This window comes from Mesocricetus auratus, unplaced genomic scaffold (assembly GCF_017639785.1).
Source record: "Mesocricetus auratus isolate SY011 unplaced genomic scaffold, BCM_Maur_2.0 Super-Scaffold_100008, whole genome shotgun sequence".
Lineage (NCBI taxonomy): Eukaryota > Metazoa > Chordata > Mammalia > Rodentia > Cricetidae > Mesocricetus > Mesocricetus auratus.
The window spans coordinates 52,597,593-52,615,407 of NW_024429192.1; the positions used below are offsets into that span (position 1 = coordinate 52,597,593).

Sequence of the window (17,815 nt, forward strand, 5' to 3'; positions counted from 1 at the left end):
GGATTTGTGGTCTCTGTATTTCTTACATCTGCCTGTAAATGTACGGTTATCTCAATATAAAATTGGAAATCAAAGTCTCATGTTTATTTCAGAAGAAGTATTCCAATATATATCAGAAACTACTACTCAGTCATGCCCCTAAATTGATTTTGCAATTTCACCTCAGAAATCCTCAGTCATCTATTATGCAATGCTCACTGTGGTAGGTAATGGGAGATTTAGTAATGAGAACAGCCTGGATCCTGTGTTAATCTGAAATTTGCCAGAAAAAAAGTCCAACCACTTTTGGCTGAATTTGTGCAAAATTTTATTAAAAGTATTAAACATTGACCAAGATGGAATTTTGGTCAGGACCATCACCTGGAAAATTTCCAGCTAAATGGCCTCCAGACATGTGTTAGTGGAGTTTATATAGGCAAAACCGATAAGCCACCATGCTTTCCCAGGAGGTGTTATTTTCCAACATCTCCAACTCCAAGAATCCCAAGAAGTTACCTGGTCCTTGGGAAGGTGGGGATTATAGATTAACTTCAGGTCTAAAACCTGTTTTCAGGAACTTTCATATTAATGACATGGAAACAGATGTTCCAAGTGACAACTGTAATCCACTTAAAAGTCAGATACAAGAAAAGTCATTTTAAAAATATGTGCTAATTAAAAAGATTAGAGATATTATTTTACAGAATAGAGGACTGCATATAACACCAAGGGAACCTTAAAGGTCATGTATCCATTACTACTATGACAATTAATGACAACACATTTTATATGAATAAACTTTTATTGAATTTTAGGTAATTAGAAAGAATAAAGAAATGCAAGATAAATGCTTTCTAAACAGCATCTGATAGTATTATCTCCTCTGTGGCATGGTATTTTCACTTTTCTTTAAAAAGTATAGACATTCATTTATTTAAATTTTTACAAAGTCAAGAACCATCAAATGGGGGGGGGATAACACTATAGTAAATTCTTCTTAGCAACACTGAATGGTCACAGTAGTGAAGTTTGGAGTGTGGCCCTCTTGGAAAAACAGTACAGGCAATCACTGGTAGTTTCCATTCACTCAAATAACTGAAGTCAGGAGGCCACTCCCTGTGAAGACTACGCCCACAGGCAAAGGCAAGAAGGTTGGTGAAAGAAGGAGAAAGGGAAGGGAATGAGGGGAAACATTCTTTGAAAATTGTGGGCTCAGTACAAACAATTTGAAAAACAAAATCTTGGAAGAAATCACCATGAGTTGCCCTAAAGTATGATTAAGGCAAGATAGTCAACAATACAAGTACAGCCAAATACACAGAGCACAATATAGAGCAGAGAGTTGGTAAATGAATCTGGTGAATTGCAAGGCTAGCAAGCCAAGTAATCAGCCAACAAAAGGGTGGGGGTGTCTTTTTACACTGGTATGCAATGCATTCAGGCAAATATGCACACTCACATTTTCAGATGCTGAGCAAACCCCCAAGAGCACACTGGAAGATTACCAATTTGTCTAATCCGTATTACTCTTTTGCAAACAAGAATTATTTGAAAGAAACAAAACGAAAACAACTCCTGCCCTTTCTGTAACAACCTACTAACCTCTACTTGTCAAACAATAGGAAATTATCCTCCTTGGTACAAAAGACATCAGGCACTGCCCTCATTAAAAGAGACCTGTGTAACAGCAGGGTTGCCACATACAACCTTGCTTCTTTGGGGCCCTGTAGCAAGGCAAAGGGCCCTCCTACCTGCCTCTGATTTGTTTTACAGCCCACTCAATCCCCTGAACTGTGAAAGGCCTTCTGCTGAGTCACTCGGTACAATCACTGGACAAGGTGTTAAGTTCATGCTTTCCCAGTCCACTGTCTCTCATGTATTTAACAAAAATAAGTTTTCTTTTACAAAAATATTTTTTTCAGGAAACCATGAACAGTAATTGCCGTGGACCTGTAAGAGATCCAGAGTAACACAAACAAGAATCTGTCAAGATAGCTAAATCCCAAGTACGGAAGATCACGGTTCAGGAAGAGGTAAATAAATAAGTGTGTAGGGTGTTCACAAGAAGTTTCCCTATTTTTCCCCATTTCTAGCCAAACTGTGTTCTGTACAGAGTTTCGCCTCTATGATAAATGAGCCAGCCCAGTTGGAATGCATCACTAGTACCATTAAGCCCTCACCATTAAAGGGGAGTAGGTAAGAGAGAACAGGCCACAAGCTTGCTCCTGTTTGTTTGTTTTATAAAGACACCTATTTAAAAAAAAGAATTTCAATATTTAAATTCCACCTGGCACTTAGAGTCTTCTGAAAATGATTAAGTTAGGCAAGAACAGGTCCACCTGGACCACGGTTTGGGTCCTAAGTGCTATGCTTCTAGCGTTCTCCTTGGTTGGCACGTCATTTGAGATGCAGCATTTTTAACTGACTCCCAGGATAACTGTGGTGGGGAAACAGTCTTCTTGAGTCTTCATGACGGAATATTCCAGGCCACTTCACACATCACAGTGGCCAGGCGATAATAGCACCACCTTCTTGATGCTTTTTACTAATGTAATCGTACAAAGGTATATCTTTCCAGCACAACCCACCCCCACTCTCCCTCTTGTTGGGAGGCATTCCATTTATTCTCTTCTGAACACAGCATCCTCAAACATCCTACACCAGGGATCCCGCCCGACTCTGGGCAGGCACCATGACAGGCACTGCACCCATGCGCTCCAGGGTCACTTGGCTGACAGTATAGGAGTGTGTGTGCTGAGGCCAAGGCTTCCTGCTGACTGAACCATTGTTCCTGGGCATGACCTGGGGTGATGACCCTCTGTTGGCTGTCACTACCAGAGTCTTATGTGGACCAGAGACCAGATGGTTCCCATTTGCATAGATGGATGGGATAACAGCACTGCCAGAGAAAGACTGGCGTAAGTCACTGAAGTGGTTGAACGACTCTGTGTTTCTGTGAGTTTTGGGATTCTTGTTCCAGTATCGGCTGTTGTAGGTATTGGAGGAGGTCAAGGTGTTATTTTCTGAGGAGGATATCTCTGTGTGAAATGCTTTGGCAGAAGAGCATTTAGGTGGAAGGTCATCCTCTCTGAAAGAGAACAAGACTTAAGTTATACACAATTGAAATAAATATATATATATATACACAAATACATACAAACATACATACATATATAAACATCTCTTTTAACTATAAAGAAGACAACCCTCAAAGAAATCCACTGAATTAGTCGTCATAAAGTAACCAAGAAAGCAAGCTAAGCATGTGAAGAAAGAAAAAGTCATTCATGGTGTCTAGACAACATTATTTGCAGAATTGGAAGAACCATTGTGGCGTGCTGATGATAGGATAAAGGATTCAAACACAGAGATCTGGCAGCAGACAGTAAGACCAGAGATGGGAGTGGAACCAAATTCCAAAAGCTGAGTATGTCATTCTGAGAACTCAAGTCATTAAAGCATATCAACAAGGATATGGCATAGTCAAGTCTGAGACAGCCTGGACCCTCACACCCAATGAGCTATTTCTTCTTTAAAGACCATCTTGACATTTTTTCCTTAAACACTGGTATTCTTTTATGAACTGCCTGCTATATATTTATGTCTTGGAAAGTTCATTAAGGGATTAAGGGCTGAAAATTGATCTCCATTGAGGAGTGCATTTGAGGGTTAAATGTACTCAAGTATAGCATTGAGAAGCAGGAGCTATGGCTGGTGTTTAGGACAAGATAAGGTCATCTGGTTAGGACACAATGACTGGATCTCAGCTGCTTTGTAAGCAAAGAAAAATCAGACTGGCACATACATCCTGTCCCTCTCTGTGTGTGCTGCTATGTGCTACCTCGTGATTCAAACAGAAAGCTACCACCAGTTGACAACCCCTAGACATAGCTCCTGCAGAAACATCAACCAAAAGTATTTTTATATAAAGTATGATGCCTGGTATATTATTATTGTGTTGAAATATGATTACTATGTTCCTTCATACCAAGTCACAGTTCAAGTGTATAAGTAGGTAGGGAAACTGGTATGTTTGTAAGGTAATCCCCTTTTGGCACTGATGTTCCCATCTGTTATTATAATGGTCAATATAAAATGCAGGTTTTATGGGCTAACTGTTCTGGTGTGACAGTCACTATCTACCCTGCAGATATGGAGGCACAGGGGAGCTCTTCATCCTACTCAGATTCATGAAGGATCTTTGTGAATAAAAATAAGTATGATCATGAGAGAAAGTGATATATACATAATGAGAAAATGACATTTGGACATTCCCATTACCTTGATCATAAGAGTTATAAGACTGGCAAATAAATCATCACTCTAAAATGAACACTGACTCTGAAAGATCAGTAATCTGATAGACTAACCTGATTTCATTAGGAATATCTTCCTCCTCCTCCTCTTTATTTTTGCTTCTCCAGTAAAAGAATGCCCCTGAAATTAGTGCAATGCAAATAATGATAAGAACCGCACCAGTGCCAACAGCTCCTGCTATCACTCCAACACTTCGGGGCTGGGCTGCAAAACATAGTTAAGGTAGATGTAAAGAAACGAGAGAGAAATAGCATGAGCCATACAGCAATACTCACACAAGTAAGTCTGTTTAAAATGTACAAAACTGCCTAAAGCATCCCATGCACATGAAGTCAGATTTTGTCCAAACTTTGACATTCCCAGTAGGCTTCCAGCTATTGTTGAATGAGTGAGTGAACTACCCAATGCCCCAGAAGAGCGGCAGCTGGAGAGGGCAGGAGGCAGTGCCTACTCAACCTGCCTTAGTGCCCCAAGAGAGCCTTAGAGCTCAGAGTTTTTTCTGGCCTCATTCCGGTCACATGACTCCCTTCTACAATCAGAATAAAAATAATCTAGATTTCTCCCACCATAAGGAAGTGCTCTGCACTGCTTGCTTATAACTGAACACCCAGAAAATCCAAGGAATTATGGGGGGGGAAACCCAAGAATATCATGAGTCTGTATACTACCATGACTGCAGATTTATGTCATGCCCACAGCACCATGACATGATGATTAGTTGGTTCTGATGGTCCTGAGAAGACACTCTGTCACAAGGATTGGCATATCAAGGATATTTAAGTAATATAATTTTTATAAAATATTTTCAACAATGATTAAAAGAATGTTTACTCTTCACACAACCTCAAAACAAGTAGGTACAATCCTGCCTTTTATAACTTAGCAAAAGTCTTCGATGTCTACACCTTGAGTTAGCCTTCTATGTACTTACGTGAGATAACCTGGAGATCCAGGAGACAGGTGCTTGTCCCGATGGCATTGGAAGCCACACACTGGTACAGACCCGAAGACAGGGCACTGATATTCCGGATGGTGACTGTTCCCTGGACCTGGTCTGTCACAAAGACAATTATCAAGTGACATCTTGATGGAATTAAGAAGGAAAACAAAAAAATCAGCACGAAGATGACATTATACACACACTGGAGAGTTACCAGTTTATGCTATTTTATGGGAGGAGAAACTGTTGATTAACAAATGTTAAAGAAAATCATGACTGCATATTAAAGATAGAACTATTAAAAATTGTCCTAAATAAAGCCAACCTTGAAACTGGAGATGCAGACTAGTGAATCATAGCCTACTGTTAGTGATCTTCCATGACTAGGGAGGTCTGGCTTGTCCTTGAGAGTCTGTAGTCAGAAGTAACTATAACTCTAGGGAAATCAAGTAACAGGTTTGAGCCCACGCAATTCATTTTACACATGACAGAGAAAGAATCAACTTTGCTCTACTTCTAAGTGTCACAAAATGTTGGAAAGGGAGCAGAAGGGAGTCTAGAGAAGAGGAATCTCAGTCCACAGCACCATTTCACAGAATTTCCCACCACGCATATGGAGCATCCTTGATCCAAAGTCATCTACTGAAGATGCACCATGCCATTGCAGGAATGGCCCTACATTAGTGGCTCCATTGTGTCCCTTAACCCTCTATGGGCAGCTCAGGAAAACTTGGCCTTGATGTGAAGCAGCATTGGATCCAGGGTAGAAAAAGCCAGAGTAGTCAGTGAGTGTTGCTCCCTGTATAAGAAGGTTCTATTCTCTGTTTTATTTTCAAAGCCACCACACTGGCATATTGAGAAATGCTCTAACTGGTGGCACTTGGACAACTCAACAGTACTGTAGGGAAGAGATCTAGGCACCTGTGTCGCTGACCACGCCCATTGAGGGATGGCTACAGGTACATACGGGTGTGTGGAATAAAGGGCTGAAGATAGAGGCACTCTCTCTCTTTTCAGGGTTCCGGTCGGGTCTTGAAAGGCTGCAGAGACTAACCTAGGTTTTTGGTTTGGTTTCTCTAGTAATTTCTTACAATAAATAACCAACAATATCTTTATCCTGCTTATTGTTACACTTTCCTCAACACAGTACCAGCACAGTTTAGTCATTTATTCCTACAAAATTTAAATGACTTACCACAGTAACAAAACATATGCCAAGTATGAAATTTTTCTATGTAGCTATTTTTCCAATGACCCTTTGAGATATTTTATTATTAATCTACTGAACAAATAAAGACACTGAAATTTTAGATAGCTGGCCAATAAGAGTACACAGCTAGTGGCTAGAAACTGCATTTGTATGGCTAGCCTTCTAATATCTTTGCTCTGGGCCTCACTGTCTCCCTTTAGCTGGAAAGAAAACACACCTGTCATTAGAAACATACAAAAAAGTGCAAACTTAGAAGCTAACAGGGAAAGCTGTCAATGGCACATGTGAAAAGAACCAGACACAAAGTCCAAGAATTCCTGAGCCTATACTGGAAACTGTCCCCTCCCTGGCTTGACTTTTATATAGGACTAAGTTTTAGCTATCTGTGAGATGGTTTAATCTTTATCTACATCAAAGCCAGAGGGGCTGGCCTTATCAGTTCCTTCATTTATTGCATCAATAATGAAGACTCTGTCTCTCTTCTGGGTAATCCAGGGAATATTGCCAGGAATATCAACAGGACAGACCTTAATGAGGCAAGGAGTCTCAGTAAGTGGGTTAAAGGCCAGCCAGGGCTACATACCTCAGGTTGCTTAGGATGCACAAGGGAGGGCCACCTAATAAGCACCTGTAAATTGAATAGAATACAGGCGAGGAAGAAACCACAGCCACTGGTCCCCAAATATCAATGCTGTCATGGTTGTACAAAACTTCAAACACAATACAGTGGGATGTGTTCATGAATGATGGAATCATCAAACTTACTTGAAGTAACATCAATATCATAGGCCAGACAAAGGAGAGAAATTTGGTATTTGCCCTTCCTATGGGAGTAAAAGGTTATATCCATATTACATGGATTGAATTGTACGTAGCAAAATCAATATACTTAATGGTTACTTGGTTTGCATGCATGCATCATTTCCTTTTCCGGTGTGTGTGTGTGTGTGTGTGAGAGAGAGAGAGAGAGAGAGAGAGAGAGAGAGAGAGAGAGAGAGAGAGAGAGAGAAGAGAGAGAGAGAAATCTTTAAGAAGGCCTGATTTAATCTAACCATGCTGCAAAGGACATAACAAACCAACCATCTGCAGAAGTCCTCCTTCAACCACCCCAAAGCTTCCAGAAAACAAAGGCACCAACTCTGGGGCAACCAGCCCTCCAATCCCACATACTGCTGCTACTGGTTTTCTTCCATTTTTCCCCTTAAGCCCCAAAACTCTAAAAATTCAATCAATTCACATCAAACCACTAATTTTGTTGACATCCCCAGAGACAACTGGGGGAATTTTAAACAGCTGCTCTAAGCAGCACTCGGGCATGCACCAAAGCAGCCAACTAGCAGGAGGGATGCTGCTGCTGTGAAGAGGGATTTTTTATTTTTATGTTATTTATTTAATTTTTATTTATTTTTGTAGCTAGATGCAGACACGGTGAGCATTTGCCACTAGAAAACGTAAAAATGTGGCTCAAGTAGGTCGACGTGCCGTGGTACAGCTTACTCAAGTGTAATCAGGTGACAGATGACACACACATTGATAAGGAGGGATTAAGAAGAAACAAATCAGAAGAGCTGAGCTAGGAGCAAGTCCTCAGCAAACACCAGACCGCCAGCCTCAGAAAAGCACACACCCTTCCCTGAAACCAGTTAGGCCTGTGTTGGGACAGGAGCAATTTGCTGACATGAAGGATGAGGGGAACTGTCCTTTTGATCTTCCTTCTTCCAAACAGGGACATGCAGTTTGGGGAACTACAGTCGGAGAAGGTGAAAAGACAGAAAAACCCACTGTTTTGGTTTGCACAAGCACTGAATCCCACACAGGCCGCAGAGGTGACCTAGCAGGCCCTTTGGAATCAAAAAAACAAATATACGTGATTCTTCCCAATTCTGTTTTCTCAGTTCCAGAGCCCACATCTGGCTGGGTCAAACAGTGAATGAGCTAAGAGCATGTGTTTGGGAGCCAGACAGCTTGTGTTCAAGTCTGCTCTGCCTCCTACCAGCTATAGGGGCCTGAGAGTGCTATCTGCTTGGGGATGTCTGCTTTAGCTTCCTTGCCTGTAACTGTGAGCCAGGAACTAGAAAAGCCCCTACACCTGTGAGAGCCAAATGAGACACTGCACGTTAACATGACCAGGCTGCTGTCTGGTTCCACATCCACACAAGTATTTCTTGGGATATTTATATTTAAAATCCTGAGAAAACTTGGTTAAGAAATGCAGAAAAGCCTCTAGTACCTTAAATTCTCAGTAAATGTCAATATTTGGGATTTTTAACAGGAGTAGTAAGAATGCCTAATATCATAACTTTGTATTTTCATGATTTATACATCTTAAAGAATGAATGATCATAGTAACAGTGAACAATTTCTAATATAAAAGTATCAGAAGTTCTGTTTTTGATAATTATAAATAAATGGCTTAATATTATCTAAGCCAACATGGTATAGTAAAATTATATGCAAAAAATGATCGCACCTTGAAACAAATATTTGATGGTAAATTTAAAACCAAAGGGAGTAGTAACACAAAATAAATGACAAATAAAAATATATTTAAGGCCAGGCGCTGGTGGCGCACATCTTTAATCCCAGCCCTCGGGAGGCAGAGGCAGGCAGATCTCTGTGAGTTCGAGATCAGCCTGGTCTACAAGAGCTAGTTCCGATCCGGGACAGCCTCCAAAGCCACAGAAAAACCCTGTCTTGAAAAACAAAAGAAAATGTATTTAAAAACATGAAGATGGGGCTGGAAGTATAATACAGCAATTAAGAACAAAAACTTCTCTTGCAGAGGACCCAACTTAGGTTCCCACCCCACGTCAGCAGCTCACAACTGCCTGTAACTCCAGGCCCAGGGATCCAAATCCACAGGTAGCTTTAGTGGGCACCTGCGCTCAGGTATATCCAACCACACACAGACACATAAGACAAATCTTAATGAAATTAAAGATGGCATTACAAATAGTTTTCTAACTACCACTCTTAAGGGGAAAACTTAAATGCTGTGTGACCTTTTGTGTGCTATACTCAGGTCTGGTCTTTGCTCAGTAGACATATGAATGAATCATGTATCACTTTTGTGTTCTAAATTGTACCTCTTGCTATCTTTTCTGGCTACACATCAGCAAATGCTCACAGAGAACACCCAGACTCCTTGAATGTCACATAAAGCTTTTCATAATCCATGTGTGGTACTTTAAGTTAGAACCTCTAGGGTTGTTTGTTTGTTTGTTTGTTTAAGAAATTGTACTATTGAAAATTTCATGGCTCTTGTATCTTTTCTCCAGATTGTCTCCAGGAAGAATGACATGTCATGAAGCAAGGGGGAAAAAAGCAACAAGTTATTCAATAGTTCAAGTTCATGAAAACTTTTCTTCTTCCATGAGAGTCAAAATGGAGAAGGAAATAGTTGTGGTTCTTTTATTTTAATGTACTATATTGAATAGGTATGGAGAGAGTAGGCAACCATGTCTTGTTTCTCATTTTAGTAGAATTGCTTTGAGTTTTTCTCCATTAAGTTGGTGTTGGCTATGAGCTTTCTGTAAACTGACTTTATTTTGTTGAGGTATGTCTGTTGTATCTTTAATGTCTTCAGGTATCATGAAAGGATGTTGGATTTTTGTCAAGGGCCCTTTCTGCATGTAATGAGATGATCATGCATTTTTTGTCTTTAGGCTTATTTATATGGTAAATTACATTTATCAATTTACATATGTTGAACCATTTCTGCATCTCTGGAATAAAGTCTACTTGGCCATGGTAGGTGATCTTCCTGATGTGTTCTTGAATTCAGTTTTCAAATAATTTATATGACACTTTTCACACCTAAGTTAACATGGGAAATTGGTCTATGTTGTTAACATTGAATATATTCCTGTAGGGAAGCTCTTTCAATGGGAAGGTAAACAACTCAAGACAGCTTCAGGAAGTTCCTGAAACCCACCAGATTCACTAGGCCCTCACCAGTTACAGTAAACAATACAAGGGAAAGAAACTGAGCTTCAAAGAATACTCTCAGAGGAGAAAAACTGAAGAGAAGACTCTGAGACCAAAATAGCTGCCTGGAAGAAGAAAACACCAGTTGAGTTGCCTGGAAGAGTTTAGACCAACTGGGGCACTTAGAAAAGACACTCTCCAACCTGTTGAGTTGCCTGCAGGCTGTACGGTTTTCTCCAGGTTCCCAGCTTTGTGAGCTGCTACCATGCTAGGGTAGGCATTGAAAATGCATATACCTACAAATAACTCTCAACAAATTCATTGGCTCATCAAGTGCAACTTCAGCAGTATCCTTTGTGCTGTTGTGGGATCACTATCTAGGGGGAGTAGATGTATATTTTGTCTCCCTAAGAAAAGTTTTGTCACACAAAAGTACATAATTTTCTTTGTTGGGTCTTTATGTGGTTTGGGTATCAGGGCTAACTGTGGCCTTGTAAAATGAATTAGGCAATGATTTGTTTCTATTTTATGGAAAAATTTGAGGAGTATTAGCATTAAACCTTCTTTGAATGTCTGGTAGAATTCTACCTGAAAATCATCTGGCCCTGAGCCTTTTTGACTGAGAAACTTTTAATTACTGTTTCCATTTCATTGAGGGTCATAGGTCTGTTTAAATTGCTCACATAACTGTGATTTAACTTTGGTTAGTGGTATATATTGAGAAAATTATCCTTCTTTCAGACTTTCCAAATTAGTCCAATTTGGTGGACTACAGGTTATGATTCTCTAGATTTCCTAGTGTGTATTGCTGATTACTCCATTTTCTTTTCTGACTTTGTTAATTTGGATTTCTCCCTTGTAAAAAGACAGCATTTGACTATGGTGACATTTAAGATTTTCCTCTGTTCCAGCTGTTCTATTTCTAACAAAGCTCTGTGCAGAGGTCTCAAACAAGCTGACAAGACTATTACATTCCTCTCGTGTCCAATTATGAAAAAATGGGGCCAACCAAGTTGTTCTCAGAAATGTAAGAAAAGATGTACAATTTAGCTTTGGGAACTGAACTGTTGACAAATAAAATTATACTTTTTCATTTTCCAAAGGAAAGAAAATCATAAATTACTTGTCATTATTTGTCCTAATTTTTTAAAAGATATTTTAAGTTTTAGATTTGTAATGGTTTTTTTTTCTCCCTCTTTGAGTTAGAACAAAGGAATGCAGTCCTAATTATATCCCACAACTTTTCTTGCTGAGTTAGAATTTTACCGAACCACTGAGAAGAGCCACCATGTTTACCAAAGCCTTTGAGTACCAAGATGCTGAACAGAGAACTGGTGTCACTCTGAAATCAGTCATCCTGTGCAATATGAGATGCATCCTTCTCGGTGTGTTGATGAGATGTTCAAGTGACTTTCTGGCTGTATATTAGACATATTTATTTAAAGCATCAATGCTAGACTCTACTCCAGACCAGTTGAATCTGAATATTTGGAGACGTTCATGGAACTCAATATGCAGTAAAGGCTGATGGGTAATGTTTATACATAGTAAGATATAGACTGTTGTGTTAGAATATGTACTACAAATTACAGTGTCTGGCAAAGTATGTACTATTTTTTCAAAATGTCTTAAATTGGATTTAAAAGTCTGCCAGGAATGTTCAGCTTGTGGCATATGGTCAGAAATAGCTATGAATGTTGCCCAACACAAAATCATAAAATTACTTAAAACATTATGAGTTTTCCCTCATATTAACTTTGGCAACATCATGTCACAAAAGTCAAATGGTCAGGCATGCCAGGCACAACAATAACAGCAGTTACAAAACTATTTCCCAAAATATACTGGACCAAAAATAAAGTCACAATTTCAAAGCAGTTTAAACATACAGAAATGGGTAATCTCAATAAGAATTTTATAAAATGAATATTTATGGTATGGAAAATGGTCACCATATACTCTTTCATTAAAAGAACCAAGTTATAAAACAATATTGACAGAAAACCAAAAGAACAAATACATTAACATACAGATTGATTACAGTGAAACACAATGCAGTGTTATGGTATCTACATTCTTGCCCATATGAGCCTACTCTAAGGCTACTTGGCTTTCAGCTTCCCATGCCATGTTTTAGGTACATCTCTAATCTATAGTGCATTTGTGATTTCATTTGACTTTCAATCTATAACCTAAGAGCCTCTACCCTTTGATTATCTGAATTAATTCTATTGGTCATTTATGAGTATGCTTAGACCTATTTGGCTTTGTTATAGTTGCCAGGCCTTTTGTTTGCAGACTCCAGCTCCACCCGTACCTTCTACAGTGATTTACTGGGGGTATGTCTGGTGGTTATAGACAGGATGTCATGTACTTCCAGCTGGCCTACAACTTGCTATATAGCCCAGGATGACCTTGACTTTCTGATCTTCTGCCTTTACTTCCTGAGTACTGGGATTACAGGCCTGTGCCAATATACCTGGTGCTATGGATGGGACCCAGAGCTCCACACATGCTGGGTAAGCACTCTGAGTTACATGTCAAGCCCCCAAGTGTCCTTCACAATCTTTCTGTGATAGGGGAAGTCCTTCTGTGTATATGTTGTCCTACTGGTTGATTAAATAAAGCACTGTTCACCAATAGGGAAGCAAGATAGGTGGGAGTAGGAGTCGAGGAGGATTCTTGGAAACGGAGGCACAGTGAGTCACAATGTAGGAAGTGGGAGAAGAGGTCTGGACCCTTTCTCTGGTAAGAGAAGACCACATGGAAATACTCAGATTAGCAGTTATGGTTTAATAATTAAGTCAGAGCTACCCAATAAGAAATAGTCAACAGCTTCATAATTAATATAGTGTTTCATGTGTTATTTGGGGGCTGAGACAGCTCTGAGACCAAGGTGGCTGGCGGGAAGACTACACATTACATTTCTGTTTTTCTTCTACCTTTCAAATTCTAGTTTTGTTTCTTAGTGGTGAGTCTTAAAATTCTTCATGATATTCAGGTGAGGTACAGTGGTTCAATCCTCTAATGGCCTCCCTTGGGGAACTAAGAAATTGAGTTCAGGGTTAGCCTGAGATACATAGTAGCACCCTGTCTCAAACCCTCCAACCTTCTCACCCTCCCTGCAAGATAAAAACAATAATCTTAACAACTGATTTGTGGAGCCGTACTATGGAACTACAAGATGAGTCTGTTATTCAACAATCTTTTGCTTTCAACTTCGGCACCAATCAGTGTTGCTGTTATTGCATCATTTCTTCAATGTGCATTAGTCAGCATTCTACTGTAAGACAATGCTTTCCTGCTGTCTTCACTTACACTTCTCATTCTACTCTATGGATTATGTGTTTATATTAAATCACTCCGGGTATGCCAGAGGGAGATCCTTTAATCCCTATGTTTAAAAGATACTACTTATTCCAAAATATTATTATCTTATTGGTCAGACACATAGGATGCCTCCCTTGTACCAAATATTATTTCCTTGGGAAATGTATTAGGAGTTTAAATTTTAAAATATTTTACCTATAGTCAGTAAGGGAAATCTTCTCAAAAAAAAGTTATTTAAATTGTTTTGGAGATGTATATTAAAATCTACTTTTTTTTGTTTTACGAGACAGGGTTTCTCTGTATTGTTTTGGAGGCTATCGGTCCAGCCTGGTCTCGAACTCACAGAGATCCTCCTGCTTCTGCCTCCCGAGTGCTGGGATTAAAGGCGTGCGCCACCACCGCCCGGCTAAGATCTACTTTGTTAATATAGATATTAAGAAGTGAAACTGCAGAAAAATATTTAATTAGAACAAATAAAGTTATCTGAAGCACTTCTGACAATTTATCCAAAGACTGAGTCACAAAAGACCACTATTTTCATCATTGGCATCCAAGTTCATTCACCTTTATCCCTGAAATATCAAGAAGTCTCAAATTGCAAATACAGACTCATCAAACACATGAAGATACAGGAATCCCTTCTTACATGTATCTCTCAGCCTACATATATAGGACTGTCAGATGTTCGCCCAAATTTTACCCTTTATCCAGTGTTTCACAGAGATAATGCATACATCACAGACCTCGATGATGTTTCAGAGGTCCTAGATGATACTGTCGACCCCTTCATCTTACAAAAAGGTGAACACAGGTCTGGAGAAGTAAACTATTGTAGACAGAGTTACTGGAAAAGCTGGACTTCAAGCAGTTTTCAGCATTTCAACATGAGCTATTTTAAGCATGCCACTTACAATAGTGAGATTAACAAGTCAGTCCACAAGAAAGCTATTTATCCCACAGTGTATCTGAAGCATTTAGCAATGAACAGGCAGGGGAAGGGGAAGGGGGGAACAAGAGAACTGTAGCAATCGCTACAGAAGTGACCTAAAAGCTACTAAGCTGAAAATGTGGTTTTAAAACTAATGAATTTGGGGCTCCATGAATTAAAAGGTGATAGGGGAGTCCATCAAATGTTCTCCAGATTCTATAGGGGTTTTACTTAGGGGCTTTTTAGAGGGAATGTAGCTGTGGTTCTTAACTACATCTAATGTCACCCAGCAGCCCAGGGCTTTCCTTTCTTCTGGCAGACACAGATCATCAATATGATTCAAACTAAGTATGATTCAAACTAAGGCACAGCTAGCACCACCTGGGGCCTTCTTATTAAAGGCATTAATAAAGAGTTGGCCATCTACTCCAAGAATGAGATGAAGAAAACAGTCTATTTTAAACATAACACAGCACTCAAGGCCACTGAATTTAATTTTCTTGAAACACAACACTTTACACAAACCTATAACTTCATCTAGTCTTATTTCCTAACATCTGAGATTTTTCAAAGATACTTTCTTTACAGTCAAATCCAAATGTATGGGTTTGCACATCCAGAACCACCCATGGTATGCATGGCTCCTTACCAATACCTATCTGGTGTGAGCATAGGTCATGGGTCCCTTTTTCGTCCTTTTCCTCTAAGTAGGCTTGAGTCTGACACAGAAGTAATCCTCATATATCTATGTAGATCTCTCTTGCACTAAAATGGGCACCTATGCCTCAAGCAGAAAGTGGGTTCACAGAGGTGTCAAGAACTGTCCTAGTGTTAACTTGAAGACACTATTGGTGTGCCATTTTAAAGCTCCACCAATGAAATAAAAATTTCATGCTACTAAATACATTTCTTAAAGGTCATACAGGGAAGAGAAAGAAAATGTCATATTCACTTTAAACTTAAAAGCACAATATTCCCAGCAGTTACAAACTATTAAAGTTCATTACTTTCCCCGAGTGCTAATCAAACAGGGTTTCGTGGCACTGTACATACCCTGAGTGGCAGTTGGAGGTAGCTTGAGCGTATTATCTAACTTCTCCCAAAGATAAGTGGGTCGAGGGATACCTTCCTCTGAACTACACAGAAGGATGACGTCGCTGCCGATGTCCTTGGATCCTTGGATTTGGCAGTGTGGAGCAGAAGGGGGGACTGTCATGGGAAGAATGGGTAACACAAGTCACTTTTCCTGTGAGCCAATGAGACAGGAATGCTCATCACTGGGGAACCACAGGCAACAACTGTGGATCACTTGGGGAGACAGCCTCATGGCAGATGCTAGCATAGTCAAACATCGACTCCCCAGCACAAGGCTTGCAAGTGGCATGCACAGGAAGCAAATCTACAAAAGGAGCCATGGCTTTTTGTCACATTTTAAGTTTTCTGAGAGTCTTAGTTTGAATGCCCCCTTTAGATGATTCTTAGGAGGCTTCAGTTTCACACATTGCCTTTAAAGACACTGCTGAAAAGACATTCAAACCCATCTTAGGAGCGGAAATTGACCTCACCAGCTGTCCTCTGACAAAGTCCACTTCAGTCAGGTCTTCTGTTATTTTACAAAGACTAGATGGGCCTACACAGTGAGGCTCAAGTTAGAGAAAGCTAACAGTAAGGTAGGGGACATATTGAAATCCGAAACATTTTATATTCATTAAAGACTGACAAGGAAAGAATACAAAAATCACCAAAGCAACACCAAAGCGAGGAAGTGATGGCTCACATTAGCTCAAAAGGAGTGAACATTTAAACAAAACCCACGGCATGGAGTTCCAGATTGGTGAGGTAGACACCACTGGTGATGGTGTCTTCTCAATAAACCCCTTCAGAAACACACAAAACCAGAAACACAAAATGAGTTAAAGACACACAGAGTAATCAGAAAGCCAGTGAGTGGAAGAAGAGGTAAGCAGAGGGCACAGGGGTCTGGGAAGGTGACTCACCTGCAGAATACTTGCCTAGCATGCACAAGGCCCAGAACCACACAAAAGTGGGGAGGGGTGTGGGTATCTGAGCAATGGTCTGCTGAGCTGGGGGTAAGCCAGCCTCCTGGACTCATTCCTTTCAATGTTACCACTATGCTACCATGTATGAAGAAAACCTAAAATAATTATTTTGAGGTGACACTCACTATAAAATAAAGGATTCTGTTCTACCTTAAAAATTCTTAAAAATTCTTTTAAGGTAGATACTGTACAAAGCCAGTTGCTCAACAATTGTATAAGCATCAGAACAGCATCTATTTCCTTTAGTACTCCATATTGGACTCAGAGTACTTAGAACTCTGTACAGTTTTAATATCATGAAGGTTATCTGCAGAAGCTACGTCTCCAACCCAGTCCTTAGTTTTCACAATTGTTTCAAGACTGGGAGAACAGGGCACCAAGGATTACAACATATTCTCCCCTATAGAGGACAAACATCACTATTCTCAAATAGTTCAGCAGTTGGGGGAGAGAAAAGGGCATGAGGAGGGGGCTAGACAGGACTATGGAGATAGATGGTGGGAGCAGAGCAAGAGGAGGAAGGGCCTTCTCTGAGTACTTCCTCTTCTGCCCAAATGATGGATTCACCCCTTCTACCAAAGAATCTACTTGGCAGCCACATCTATAAGTAATCCATCTGCAATATGAGAACTGAGATATCAAACAGCTGCAGTGAATATAATTTGGTGCTCCAAGGTCTAGCCATATTATATGATATAAAGAGTGTTGGTTTGAATGAGCAAGTCCAAATTTTAATCTACACTCTGTTTATTTGTTGTCTTAAAGGACAAGGCCCTAAATCAGTTTAATCTCATTGTTTAAGGAGATAATCTGATGCATGACAGAAACAAGGACTTCTTTAAAAGCATAAGGAAGTAAAGTTAAAATTATGCCAGGTTCACAAGTACAAGTTGAGACCCCACTTCCTGTTGAAAATGTAGTCAGTAATAACATTATCCTTACACATGCTGACACCTCTACTTTTTGCTATTAAGAAATTATTCATGATTGAGTTTTAGTACAACAGAAAGCTTCTCTCTTACAAGACCTTAAAAATGATTTTTATGTCACCCTTCATCCACTGTCAGGAAACAGCATTAGGTAAATTTAGAGACCATCTGGAGATTTACGAATGGGAAGAATAT

The 17,815-nt window shown here is 39.8% G+C and overlaps 1 protein-coding gene across 4 annotated transcripts in view; it reads right to left on the minus strand.

The window, feature by feature from the left end:
- Positions 1-290: 290 nt before the first annotated feature.
- Igsf11 (immunoglobulin superfamily member 11) overlaps positions 291-17,815 on the minus strand; it is a 121,385-nt gene continuing 103,860 nt past the window's right edge. For 3 of the 4 annotated variants that reach the window (XM_005071485.4, XM_021227978.2, XM_021227979.2), the window contains 4 exons: positions 15,685-15,840; positions 5,228-5,350; positions 4,350-4,500; positions 291-3,067 (listed from right to left, as the gene is read on the minus strand). In XM_005071485.4, the coding sequence (XP_005071542.1) occupies positions 2,635-3,067; positions 4,350-4,500; positions 5,228-5,350; positions 15,685-15,840 (863 nt within the window). In that variant the 3' untranslated portion in view covers positions 291-2,634. The remainder of the gene's footprint in view (positions 3,068-4,349; positions 4,501-5,227; positions 5,351-15,684; positions 15,841-17,815) is intronic. The other variant, XM_021227980.2, reaches the window with a different exon arrangement.